Genomic DNA, 14,454 nt, shown 5'->3' with positions numbered 1-14,454 from the left:
TCATTAGAAAAGTCCAAATTAACACCCCTCAGCTTTATTATGATAGCTGGGTTCAATCTGTATCGGTAAAGAGTTGCACAGCAGCAGTTTCATCACAGCAGTATGAACATGCAGTGAAGATGTGGGAGTGTCTGACCAACGTAAAAGCAGGAGACAGGCAATCTGACCACACTCAGCACTTAATGAGGGACGCTCAGTGGAACACAGGACCAGTGAGTGGAATGTTTTGTGTGTAACAAAATAGGCCTTTGGCTTGGCTAATCAGATCTTAGTCAAAACATCTCGTAATCAGCATCCCTCAGCAAAAAGCCTGTCCATTAATCACATAGCAGCGGTGAGGAGCGTCATGGGTGGCATTTTCCACTCACCACTGACACACACACACACACACACCCACACGCTTACAATTCCTAGCGATGTCAAACAAAAAACCTGTTGTTTCTGTTTCGGCCCACATGAAACACTGTAGAGCTATAAAAAGATTTTCTCACTAAATTCCCTTTTAGATAGAGAGAGTAAGGGGAAGAAATCCCTGTATTCAAGCCATTAGTAGTCATTAAAACGTCGCAATTTAAATGAATATTCTCATGTTCCTTATGGTTTTACATGGCTCCAGTCCAGACAAGCCAGAGACTGTGTTAAAATGAACAGTAGGTGCTTTTATAAGTGCCTGCAGACATTTGTATGTATGCATTTGCTGCCATACACTCTGATGCGTCACCTACTTAAAAACACACTGCAGATGTCAGCCCATTGATGAATGCTATGCCAGGTGGGAATATAAAGAGAATGTGAGAGGGTTTTATTATTTAAACATCCATCCATCCATTTTCTATGCCGCTTATCCTCATTAGGATTATTTAAACATTCTCTCCAGAATTTCAACACAACACAAGATACAACCACTTTCTGTGGTAAAGTATTGGGACACACTTGTGCCCGTCTGTCAGTCTAAATCCGTACATTGTTTGCAGTTGGTCATTAAACTGCAAAGATCTAGTGCAGGTTTGGGCACCAGCATCAATTTTGCTTCAGTTCAGAGACCACCTGAACCTCAAGACCAGCTCGATCATCATCACATGGGTTTCATCATGTCTGCGCGTATTCCAATATTTGTTTCCCACGAATTTCTTTAAATACACATTAACTTGAATCCAACGTTCAGGTGGTTCTCAGTTTATAGACGTTCCGTGTTGCATTGTTTTGTGGTTACAAACACACTCTCATAAATTAATCAAAAACATAAAGGGGCTGTATGCAGCAGGGTCCTCCAGCTGCCTACAGGGCACCAACATTCAAACGGACTATACGCATTATATCCTGCCTCTTCCTGCCAACGTAACATGCGCACGCTCACTAGATATGTTTGTTGTCAGCTAATGATAACAATTTGGCTAAGGAGTCATGTATTCTGTGCGCTGTTACGAGGACATATGGTAGAGGAAAAATAAGTTCCTTTTCATTTTTGTATTTTTTTTTTATTACTGTATTTTACTTTATGTCCTTCATGAGTTCTGTGTACAGTGTGAGTAACTTAGGAATTAATGGTGCTGTCTGTCACGGTTAGGTACTGCTATGGGGGCGCCAGCATTCAAACGTACTATATCTTGCCCTCTTCCTGCTCGGCCATGACTGAAATGTTGACAACTTCTCTGAGACTCTCTGAGAGTATATGTGGGCACACACTACGGGCATGTGTCTGTGCATGACCAGTGAGTGAGTTTTAACTCATTCAGTTTAACTCGTAACTGTAAAGAATATAGACATTTTTTTGTACAATCTGTTCTCTGAAACCACCAGAGACGTGCAGTCAAAGGAGGCAGGTGCGATGATACATTTTTTTTAAACAAATAATGTTAACAAAATTAATTTTAATATTTGGCCATTCAACTGTATTATACAAGTGTAATATACAGTATGTATTTTGTGTATGATTCCAATCGTTTTTAACATTTTCGTTACGTAAAAATCACTGATTTTGCACACTTCCCGATCAAATACAGGGCAAAGATGAGGCTGCCCCGAGGGTCTCATCTCGGCTTAGCACGCATGCCCTACCTACCCTCTGAATGCACTCTGAGGGTACTGAGTTGGATCTTGCCGCCTGCTAATTCCTGTTTGTCCACCATGACTTTCTACAGCTTCTGTAATGTCTTCAATGTACCATAATGTCCGATGTATAAGCTTTGAACCCTGCGGCTTATACAGTGATGCAGTGCATGTGATGCGGTTTTCAGGTTGAAGGATATCAATCTAGCGGCTTTTGCTCGGGTCTGACGGTGGATCTTGGCAGCGTGTTGCAGTGGTGGGAGGTCCACTGTCGCCAGCGGATTTCGAGGGGCTGGAATGCTGCGTGCTCAGGAAGACAGCACAGGCTCGGGGGTTGACAACTTTAGTGGTTTTAGTTTTTAGTTCCCAGGAGGAGGACAAGGACAGAGATGAATGACATTTCTGGTAGGCTATTGTTTAACCAGCCGTTTACACGCAGTGTTCGGCACTGTTTGGAAAAAAACATTTATTTAATTAAAGTTTTAGAAATCTTTCAACGTAACATCTTTCTGTGTACTAAAAAGCCCATGTCACGACGTAGCTTGTACAAATCTTTTTTTCTCTTTAAATTTAGTAGGTGCAGCTTATATACAGGCGTGCTCTATATTCCAGAAAGTACAGTAAGTGTGACAGTATTATTCTTGCAAATCGGGCAATAAAATATAGAGAAATATCATACGCGGAGGCGCTGCAGTATTCGGCTTATCCTGAAGAGGTGGGGGCATGTGTGAGCCGAAAGATGCTTGTCACTGCTGTCCTTCCATAGAGAGGAAAAGACAACTTTTTTTTTGGACAGCAGCAGCACCAGCTGAGAGCAGCAAGTCAAATGAAAGATATTTTTTTTGCTCTGCTCAATGAATGATTGAATTTGATGGCTAAGATGGAGGATTATATAGCAGAAGGTAATGAGACTTTTACAACAAAGTATCAGAACTTAACCTGGAGAAGGATAGAGTGCACATACTTTATATACAGATAAAAGGTAATGAGCACAATTGTTTTTCAGTTAATGAACAAAATAAATAAATGGGACTAAGAAGAATTTGAAAATAATTTGAAATGCACCATCACTTGAAATACTTTCAAAAGATAGCTCCAGTTTACAGCTACAGCAAAACATGTACAGCCTAATTGTTTTTGGCACACAATGATGTTGCTGCAGCACTGTGTTCATACATGTCTGTGCAGCACTCACATTTCTAAAATATGCACCTACTGTAGATGCAGAGCTATTATTGTGTCGTGTGAATGCTCTTGTTTTAAGGCTACATAAGAGAATCACAATTTCTCACTTCTCAATTTCTAAATGAGTCAAAGGAAAAAGCTTGTGACCTGATCTTAGACCAAACACTTAAATAATGGAGTTTTTTAAAGTAAAATAAAATAATGGAGAGAAAATAATGACATCACCGACACATCATACTAGTTATTAGGTGTCCAATCATATTGCTTTCATGTCATCTTTAAGCTGTTTACAGCCTCTAGGGGCATACTTGCATGGTATTTGCAGGATTTTTATGATGTGCCATAATATGTAATGCATTAACCAGCCACTTCAATTCATTTCTATTTTAATTAGTTTCCAATTTTCTTCCACTTATTCTATTCAGAGCCGATACACACTCACATCCACACAGTCACTCAGTGCGATTTGACATACCTTTCAACATTTACATTATAAAATAAGGGAAATGTTCCTGAAAAATAAGGAAAAACGAGGGTCATCCTTCGCACGCTCAATGTATAGCAGCATGAAGATGATATTACCATGCAGTTGACTTTTTGACCGTGTTCAGAAATCATGCTGGCACTACAGTCCACAACCAGGCTAGATTACAGCTTTTCTCTTAATATTTTGACTTTTGATTGATTTTCCCATTTTTGCTGCTGTTGTTTTGTTTTTTTTAAGTTTCCTTGTTAAATTACGTTTTTAAACTGTGCTGCGGGCCAATAAAATCACATCTGCGGGCCGCAAATGGCCCCCGGGCCGCACTTTGGACATGCCTGCTCTAAACTGTCCGTCGATGTGAATGTGAGTGTGAGTGGTTGTTTGTGTATATGTGCCTTGTGATTGACTGTCTAGGGTGCACCTCGCCTCTCGCCCAAAGTAGGCTAGGCTCCAGCTCACGCATGACCCTAAACAGTATAGGCAGTAGAAAATGAATGAATGAATTAACTGAGTACCAAAGCAGTTGGTCAGATGTGGGACGAACGCCTTGCAGGCACTGGTGATGTGCATCTCGGCACTCAACACAGCTTTGATAATGAGGTCCTCCACCTGCCTCATCAACACTAGAGGAAAATAGATGTGCATATTAGATACATACACAGTTTTTTTACATGAATTGTTATTTTTATCAATAATGGTGAGACATTTAAAGGTCAGACTCACATGTGGTGTCCTTCCCCTCATGCCTCAAATAGCGCAACACTGCACTCATACTCCACTTGTTCCCATAGTCTTCAACCTCAGGGTCATCACAACTGAAAGGGAAGTGATGCACTTCAAATGACTGAATGAAGTTTTCCATTAACAGTGTTTTATACACTGTGGTCAAAAGTAATGACCACAAAAAATCTAATGCAAAACTGCTATTTCAAGATCTTCTTCAGGGCATGAATGTTCTGCTGTTGTACTGCAAAAACAGCAGTCAAAGACCCTGACAAAACCACTCCTACTTTTCGAAATCTACTGCAAAAAGGGTCGTTTTAGACCAGAGCACTGCTGTTTTTAAAGAATTTGCTGTAAAAATGGCAGTCAAAGGTCCTATATTCGACAGGATTGTTCTGCTGTTTTTACAAATCAGCTACTGTTTTTAGGAATGCCTTTAGTCTCTCCAAAGGTTTGGACTGAAAGTGTGAGCCGGTGTGATGTCATTTCATGGCCGGATTTGGCACACGGGCCACCAGTTGAATAGGTCTGGCCTACTTCCTTGTCATGTCTGATCTAGTTCTTCAAATGTATTTGATGGACTTGGGGTCAGGGGTCCCAAGTTCTTCCACACCAAGCTCATTCAATCAAGCCTTTATGGATCTCGCTTTGTGCACTACTATTGCAGTCATGCTGGACCATTCCCCAAACTTTCCCACAAAGGTGAAAGCATAGCATTGTCCAAAATGAAGAATTAACTGTCAGGGACAACATAAGGTGTCCAGCAAACAACCCTTGATCAGTTCAACAGTTGATTAAGAGGTGAGTCTAAATACTTGTCCATGGTGTAGTTCAGATAAAGGTTACCTGACATAATCGCTGCTCTTTTTGTTCACGCTGTAGTTGGTGAGATGCATGAAGGTGTTCTTAATATTCTTTGCGGTCCTGTCATACTTGACGGTGGCAAACCTGAGTACAAACAAAAGCTGTTTGTCCCAAAACAGTCATCACAAAGAAAAAAAAATTGCACATTTCTAGCAGAATGATTGATGGACACTTGACACTTTGTGTACAGATTAGTTTCTGGAAGTGTTTCAGAGGAGCGGATGCCAAATGTGCAACAATGAGAATTCCTTGGCACACACTGTGTACCTGAATTCCAACACAACCCAAAGGAATGTCAAGAGATAAAAGTGGGACCTGGAATTTAAGCCCAATTTATCATTCACTGTTTTGAATCTTGCTGCACGTACAAAACAAAGAAGGACACCAAGTTAGTACTTTACGTGTGTATTATTTTTACCTATAGAGTACATTTTCCTACTGTATACCTGGTGATTGCCTCTGATTAGATAAATTACTCTAACCTTAATACCCGCATTTAATGAATATGATACAATTACACACATCCATTACATGGTTATATATTAATACATAACATTGAAACCAAATAGAACTTTGTTTCAGAATCCCAAACGTCCAAATTTACTCGCACGTTTAGATTGCTCTCTACTGGTCAATAAAGGAATAGCAGTCATGGTGCCTCACACGTCATGATTGATTTAATGGTGATCATGGGAATCATTACACATAAACACCTGGATAGAGGACTTACTTATTACTTCAGTTTTAAAATATGTAAAAATATGTTTCAAGTCTTTTATTTTCCTAAAATAACAAATCTTTCAACAACAAGAGAAAAATTGTAGAGATTTGCGGATGATACTACTGCTTTTTGTTCTGGGGAAAGCACACAGGCTAATACAATGGTGATAAAAATAGATTATCCTTGAACATAAGTAAAACTAAAATAATGCTATTTGGTCTTAGCAGAAAAGACAAGCACGTGTAAATACAAATTGACGGTGTGGACATTGAAAGGGTGAACGTAAATACATTTTGGGGGATCGTAACAGATGAAAAAATGAGCTGGAAATCTCCCATTAGAAATATACAACCTAAGGGGGCGAGAAATACTTCAATATTGAATAAAGAAAAATTTGTCCTTGACCAGAAAATCACTCTACACACTGTACTGCTGTCTGGTATTACCGTATCTAACTTATTGTGTGGAGATATGGGGTAATAACTACAAAAGCAATTACTCACTAAATCTACTGCAAAAAAAATCAGTTAGGATAATTCATAATGCCATGTATAGAGAACATACAAATCCTGTATTTCTAAAATCACAAATATTAAAATTAGCTAATTTAGTACATTTTCAAACAGCAAAAATAATGCATAAAACGAACAATAACCTGTTACCCAAAAATGTCATACAATATTTTTCTACAAGAGAGAAGAAATATGATCTCGGGGAAAAACGAAACTTTCAACACTAATAAGCGAGAACAACGCTAAAAACCCACAGCATTTCAGTACGTGGAATTAAATTATGGAACGGACTGAGTACAAAACTCAAACAGTGCACAAAGATGAGAAACAGTACAAGCAGTTGGAAGAAGAAGAGTCTTGAACTTTTTATGTTATGTTTATTTGTATTTATGCTTATGTATTTATTATTATAGTGATTATTAGATACGATTACTATTTATTATGATTGTGGAAAAACCTTGAGAATTAATTACCATATTGTTACAGTATCTTATCACTTTTATATGTATTAAAAAATCACATAAATACAGAAAGTGAATAAATGTACAGCAACATACTGTATGTAAAACAGATGGGGGGTAGGATTAAATAATAATAAGCTTTGCTTCTGCCTACTCTTTTTGGACATGTGGAGCTGTGACTTCTATTATGTGATGTATTCCACTGTAACTTGTATGCACGTTCAAATAAAACCATACCATTACCATTACCATTACAATGTGTAATGTGTAGGGTTGCCTGTCTGTTTCCATCCATCCATGCCTCATTCTGTTCAGAGCAACAGGAAGCTAGAGCCTATACCAGCAGACTTCAGGCAAAAGGCGGATTACACCTTGGACGGATCGCCAATCAATCACAGACCACATACTGTATACTACCTATCATTTCAGTAACCACAGAAACACACCAAGGATTAATGCAAATGTCCACTCACCTGGCAAGGCCTTCCTCATATACATAGATGAGGAGTGGATCATATGATGTAACCAACACATACAAACGCATGTCAAACTTGAATTCTGTAAACAAAATGCAAAATTGAGGCAAACAGTAAAGATTCTCTAAAAATCTTCCAAAAATGTGCAAGGGGAAGCAACTCACCATCTATCAGTAGAGGGTTATTAATATAGCGGGACACCAAGATGTTCTCATCCAGTGAAATCTGATTTGGCTGTAGAGGATGATAAAATATGATCACACATACAGTATTTTTCTATTTCTAAATAGACTTAAAGGTACAGTTTGCAGGTAACCTCCGCTGGCTAGCACTTCACCCATGACTGGGGTGTCCCCAAGTCACCTTACTTGAAATGCCATGTTCCACTTGGACTCGCAACTTGGAAATTCCAACTTGGAAATGACAACTAGACCACCCCTTGAAGTTGGAATTCTGACTCGGAAAGTCTGAGGAACTTTTCAATACTCAACTTTTTTCAGTCTCATTAAATCACAGTCAGACTAATAATAGTACAGTCTATACTATACTGTATGTGGACTTTGCATGTATAAAATTATTTGCAAGGTTTGGGTGCTTATAAATCATGTTGGTAATGCTAAAAACAGACCTAGGTCGATATTATTGTGAGTATTGTATGTTTGTGGCTTTGTACAGTACTGTGCCCAAGTTTGCTCACGCTAATATCATACTGTATGACTAGAATGTTACTTAACGGACCGCAGATGTCCAACTATTTACTGTTTTACTGTATCACTGCTGTGAAAAAGGTCACTAAAACAACAAAGCAAATTGCATAGCACTACTCATCCAAAGTACTGAGACAAAGCCAGAAACACAGAGAGAAGGTGCAAGCAAGGTTGATGACACACATCTTTCATGAGGTTGAAATATGTTGCAGGTGACCGAGTTAGGATGAGTTAAAAGACTGAGCTGAAGCATGTTTAACCTCAAAGCTGGCTGCAGTTCAGAGAAAACACAAACCCCCCAAAAAATCATAAATACTGTGTTTCTTCCTTTTTCTGCAAACATCCGTCTTACACTCTTTTCATTAAAATGCCTCAGAACAAGACAAACTGCGCAAATGTTGTTCGAGAGCAGGGGGCTGGTACAGCTTCTCCAAACAGCTAATGGCCTTGAAAGTGTGTGATTCACTCCACATTAATGTTTTCACTAGTTCATAGCACCCCCATACACATAACATCTGCTCAACCGACTGTGCACCTCACACAATATTTCATTGGGCTGAAAATGAACTCCCATACAGTATCTCACAGAAGTGAGTCTACATCTCACATTTTAACAACCATTTTATAACAGGATAGCTTCTCAAGGAAGAATACTATAGAAATGAAGCGTCAATATACTTTATAGTAACCAATGTACAGCTTGTAGAACAGTATAGATTTACTATCCACCGAAAATGACTCAACCCACAGCAATTATTGTCTAAATAGCTGACAACACAAGTGAGTAGCAAGACAATTGTGTCTTGCCTATAGTCAAGCTTAGTGGCGGTCGCGTCATGGACGACATGAGTTCTGCCAGCACTGAGGGAAACACAAAATCAAACTCATATTATGCCAAGCATGATTCCCTTCCCTTGTTTCCAGCACCTCCAAGATGACAAGTGCCTTGCTCACAAAGCTGAGCTGGTCAAGTACAGTATGTCTCCACACCTGTACCCAAATGAGAACCTGTGGGGCATCTTCAAGTGCAAGGTGGAAGAGTGCAAGCAATTATAGATGGATAGATAAAACAGCTTTTTGACTTGTGTCACGTAAAATAGCACATGTAAAAAAAGATTACACTTGCAAAAAATCCTTTTGCCTTCCGAATTGTTAAACTTCTACTTGATCTTTATTTAAATGAAAAGCTCACAAACGGAAAAAAAAAAAAAAACTTTTGTTTCTGTGTCATGATCCATTTCCTATGCCGCTTAATCCTCATTGTGGTCGCTTAATCCTCATTGGGTATGCTGGAGCCTATCTCAGCTGACTTTGGGCGGGAGGCGGGGTACACCCTGGACTGGCTGTGTCATGATGCTTGCTAAATTTGGATTTCAAAATTCTCTCTTTTTTGGAGGACTCAGTTCAAGTAAACATCATCACAGGAGTAACAATCCAAATGGAGCAATTACTCACATTGCTTACTAAGTAGATGCCTCGTCCTCTTGATGATGCTACTGGTTTAATAATCCATGGGCCCTTGTCCTTAGTATAACAAGCTGACAGGGCGGACAGAAAATAGAGCAGTAATTAGAAGCATATTATGTGGAGCAATATTCACTTTTCAACTGTAAATTTTTATAATTGTGCGTTTGCAGTGATGTGATGTTCTTGCCCCTTTCATCCTGCTAAATAACGTACCCAAAATATTTGATGCAACTCTCAGTGTGATGCAAGGAGCTTTACTACAAACTACAGCTACAATAATCATCAGCAGTTTGTCTTCTTTTTGGTGAATTTATTAAGCTATGGCAGTATCTGACAAAGTTATGTATCGGTTTCACTTTTGCGTCTCACAGCACATAAGTAGAGTGCATTCAAGGACCATGGAACAAAGTGTGATATCCTAATACTTGACGAAAAACACTCTAAACACAACAAAGACAAAAAGGTTTTCCAACAGAGATTCTGACACGAAAGCATGTATCGCTCTTCTCCACGAGCAGCGGGTGCTGCTGTGGGCCCCTCCCCCATCTCAAAGCAGTCACAGGCGGTGCCGTCTTGCTTGTGACTTTTTAAAAAACAACAAAAAGAAGCGACCGAAGAAAGCTCATTTATAGTTCTAAACATTATTTGTTGTGCTTTTCATGTTTTTTACTTTATTTTTTTGTCTCCCACAACATTATCCCTCTCCTACAGTGTCCATTACAATTACAAGTAAATATGTGTAAAATGTGTTAATTATGCAAATTAGACAATTGTGTCATTCCAGCAATCCCCCCTCCCCAACTCACCAAAGCCACAAATAGATTGCAGTCCTGTGGAAAACCTTGCAACCGTTTAAATCTTTGAAAAAAGTAGCATTTTGCGCCTCTCCTTAGATTATGCAAGTGCACCTATTGTTGTGCATTTAGACTACGATTTTAGAATTGTTTTAACAACTAACAGTAAATGTTTACATAATGGCACAATAGTTGTCATGTTGTTCTTCTTCAAACATGTTGAGTTTTCATTTTGCCTCGGTTGACCCGAATCAACAATCAGTTCCACAAAATCAACAGAATTCTGAACAATCAATCAAGTGAAGGAATTGATCATTGTGGCCATCCCGACAGTGTTTATATTGAAGAGTGGATAGTCATAAGCTTTAGTCAAGACATTGCAAGTAGGTACTTACAGCAGAATTCCTGGTATTCTGAAGGAAGCACAAAGGTCTGTGGAACAATATGGAAGTTTTTGAAGCCATGGGCCTCCTGCATTCGCTGAATGTTCTTATAAAGGCGATCTTTGCGGGTCAACTCGTAAGATCTGGAAATCAGCAGAACACAAAAACAAACTGTATGGTTATTCCTTCATTACACTATGTTTCATTTAGGGAACGCTACTATCTAGCAGCAGCATCAGGAAAGAAACAGAAAAGCTGTTACACACAGACACGGCATAATAATGAAACTGAAAAAAGGGGGGTGTAAAATGATGAAACTTGTTAGCTTGAGAGAAATAACAGCTATTGCATGCATATAAAAAGTCAAGTATGCAAATTTTAGCCAAATTACTGTGGAAGCTCTCAAGTCTGTGAAACTGGTTGACTTCTAAGTTGCTCTAATTCCAAAACAATTTTCATTCGTTCCACGATCAAACTGTCAGATAACCTTTACTTCTCATATCGGTAATGCTTTAAGTAAAATTTGAACATTTCTAATGGTTATTCATGTGCAAAAATAAGCTAACCACGGTATAAGGAAACTAAAAGTAAAACTACTCAGCCTTTGAAAGGCCTCATGGACAATGGAGAGAGAAGGCTAAAGAAGGTGCGTGCAAAGCAATACTGTCACCTAGTGGTGTTTTAAAGGTACTGCTGCAATTAATACATGTGTAGTGTACAGCAAGTGTACTGTATTTACATGGTAAAATGAATTAGTGTATCTAAATTATATAAAAATAAATGTGCTCATATTGTACTGAGCAGCCAGGTGCTTTCCTATGTTGCAGTACACTTCTGGAGTAGAATGACAAAAAAAACGTATGGAGTTAACATTTTCGAATGACGCTCGATTCTCAAAAGATTTAAGGATTGACATCACACATTATGATTTGTTTGACCTTTCAAGCATATTTTACAAGAAAATTGTGGTTGAACTCCAAACTGTATGACTTTTAGGGCATTTGTCTTTGGACGTTCCACTGCATGTGCAATGTAATACAGCTGATCTGATTTAAATAAGTACGAAAAACATCATATCAAAAATAAAATTCAAACGGTTGAGTCCTCACCCACCTGGGAAAGTGGTTGACCTTCTGGAAATCTTGAAGGCTTCGGAGCAGGTAAGGCTTGAGGTGAGATCCTGTCCACATTAAGTTAAAGTCGTTGCTATTTGGCTGAACCTGAGGGAAAAAGGCACACAGTACTTTAGATTGAGTTGTTTAGTGATTTTGTGCACACGTAACAGTTGACCCTGTCAAAGCAGCAAAACCAAATGTCGTGATAGATAATCGTAGTGAATAATTTGTGCGCATTGTGTCTTCCAATCACTAATCTGATATCCATCATGTATACTGTAAGTGTGGCTGGATAAAACATAAGAGGCATTCTCACCACTATCCTGGAGAAATACACCCTGCTCCACTGAAATTATGACAAAATGATTGCTAACGCACATACTCATCATCTTAATCTATTTTGCTTTAATCCAGCAATTCATTAAGATGGAGGCTGTATTCGCATGAGTACTCCGTGTCTAAAAGAGACAGATGTTTGCAATAAAGTCTTATTAAAGTCTGGCTCTGGCCGTTCACTGTGGTAAGACACTCGTCTGCCTTTGATGATCGGTTACTGGGAGTCAAGAAGCATTGAAATGAAATAAAAAGAGAATTAATTGTAACTGCTTGGAAAAAGCAATAATGGGAGATTGTATGGCCTTGTGAAAGTGGATTAATGCTCTTGAGGTCATTTTGGTTCTTTCCATGCATGCGTTCCCAGGCTTTGACATAGTTATTATGGGGGGGGGTGCTGTTTTATCCTACACAAAGGAGGGGCACACAAATAGCATAAAATGGTCATTTTGAAACTAATCTTTAACATTTGCCTCATCATGTGGAGAACATTACCTCATGGAAACCATGATTGGTCAGTATCCCTCGCACCAGGCGACTCTCTGTGCGCACAATCTTGAAGGCCATGTTGTATCGCTCTGGCAAACACAACAGATATTTTTTTATTATACAATATTTGCACCAATAAATACAACTAATGATATCCTTTTTTCCCTTTACAGTACTCCAAGAAATTCCAAAATACCTCCACCAGCACTGATACTCCCATTCTTTGAAACAATGGCTTCAGGGAAAAACAAGAAGATTGGGATTGTCCTGCTGAGGCCACTCCAAGCAATGCAAGGATGGTCTCTGGTGGACAAAAAACATATCGATGAGTCACGGCGGTAGCCAGACAAGAACAAAACCCACACACTGTACGAACTTATGATCCTCTTCGAATAGTTGACTATACGACAATTCGATTTGGAAGAGTCTGATTCGACTATCAATCTCACCGTTGAATCATATAAAAATGTCAAGTAATCAAGATTGTACCATTCTGATTACATGGGGGTGTCACTAAATAAATAAATGTACTGTGGTTGCACACCTATGGTGTTTATTTGTTTATCTGAGTGTTTTAGCCTGTTTCTTTGAGGTAGAAAAAGTCGTACATGAGATCTGTTATTCGGGATTGCCATTAGCTCTGCTCTTGAAAAAAAATTCAATATTAGTCACCTACGGACAAAATCTAATGAATCACATTCAACTATGAAAACCCTTAGTCGAATACTATCTGAGTGTACCAGACACAGCTTGCTTATCAATCTGACAATAAGATAAGGCATAATGTTGATGTGGTTAGAACTCATTTAGCCATGGCTGGTCCTGATAAGGATGACACTGGCATGTAAGTCATTGTTGCCCCTCCCACCTTAGGAAACCAGGTGATTTACACAATAGTGAAGGTATCATCACACACATACTCCAATAAGATGAGTGAAATACCATGTGCTAGAGATGCTACTAAAATCCAGCAAGCGGAACAAATTCAGACGAGGAAGAAGACCATTTGTATGTTATGTTATGATTTGTATGTGTGACGTGTGAGCGAGATGTCAAAAATCTGTTACACTATTATCATCATCTTCATTATTTTAATTTGTGTCTACTGCTGTTATTTATTCTCGAACACTGTATACCACGCACACATTTACTAGGCAAGTTGTATTTTTCATGATTCCATTTATTTCTGAACAACTACAACGCCCTCTGTGAATCGAAAATGTTAACAAACCTAAATATTTAAGAAAGTAAAAGTGGGATTTTGGCTTTCTTAGGAGAATGTCTGCCATGCACCACGTTTCCTCTTCCTATCTTTGGTTTTGTAGCTGCTGCCTCCCTCTCTTTCTGTTTTGTACTCTTACAAAATACATGTCCCCTACAGCCAAAGTTTTAACCTTTTTACTATTCCTTCCTTCAGACTTGGTATGACATGTTTTGTATTATTTAGCTATCGCTGCATCTTCCTGTTGTGCCTTATTGTCCGCCTCAGCAACCTTTCGTAGTTCAGCTGTTCTTTTTTGTTGTATTGCTTGTTTTTTTTCCCCGTTACGACGCCTTTTGTTATCCTGAATTGCACTGTCGACCTTAGTTTAGCCTAGCTCTGTTCTGCCTACAGTATGTTTGTACTTTGTATTTTCTGTGTTGTTTTTATGTGGGCGCTTCATAAAAGTCCTTGCTCGTCAAGTGTCCTC

The 14,454-nt window shown here is 38.9% G+C and overlaps 1 protein-coding gene across 6 annotated transcripts in view; it reads right to left on the bottom strand.

The window, feature by feature from the left end:
- ttll5 (tubulin tyrosine ligase-like family, member 5) overlaps positions 1 to 14,454 on the bottom strand; it is an 80,968-nt gene that overhangs the window by 64,963 nt on the left and 1,551 nt on the right. For 3 of the 6 annotated variants that reach the window (XM_054795733.1, XM_054795735.1, XM_054795734.1), the window contains exons 3-12: positions 12,960 to 13,066; positions 12,770 to 12,852; positions 11,940 to 12,046; positions 10,839 to 10,969; positions 9,638 to 9,720; positions 7,640 to 7,709; positions 7,473 to 7,557; positions 5,288 to 5,389; positions 4,442 to 4,533; positions 4,234 to 4,341 (exon numbers count right to left, since the gene is read on the bottom strand). In XM_054795733.1, the coding sequence (XP_054651708.1) occupies positions 4,234 to 4,341; positions 4,442 to 4,533; positions 5,288 to 5,389; positions 7,473 to 7,557; positions 7,640 to 7,709; positions 9,638 to 9,720; positions 10,839 to 10,969; positions 11,940 to 12,046; positions 12,770 to 12,852; positions 12,960 to 13,066 (968 nt within the window). Of the gene's footprint in view, positions 1 to 4,233; positions 4,342 to 4,441; positions 4,534 to 5,287; positions 5,390 to 7,472; positions 7,558 to 7,639; positions 7,710 to 9,637; positions 9,721 to 10,838; positions 10,970 to 11,939; positions 12,047 to 12,769; positions 12,853 to 12,959; positions 13,067 to 14,454 lie in introns of those variants that run through there. The other 3 variants (XM_054795736.1, XM_054795737.1, XM_054795739.1) reach the window with 3 other exon arrangements.

This window comes from Dunckerocampus dactyliophorus, chromosome 13 (genome assembly GCF_027744805.1).
Source record: "Dunckerocampus dactyliophorus isolate RoL2022-P2 chromosome 13, RoL_Ddac_1.1, whole genome shotgun sequence".
Lineage (NCBI taxonomy): Eukaryota > Metazoa > Chordata > Actinopteri > Syngnathiformes > Syngnathidae > Dunckerocampus > Dunckerocampus dactyliophorus.
The sequence above is the reverse complement of the archived record's forward strand: the minus strand, read 5'-3'. Positions and strand labels throughout refer to the sequence as shown.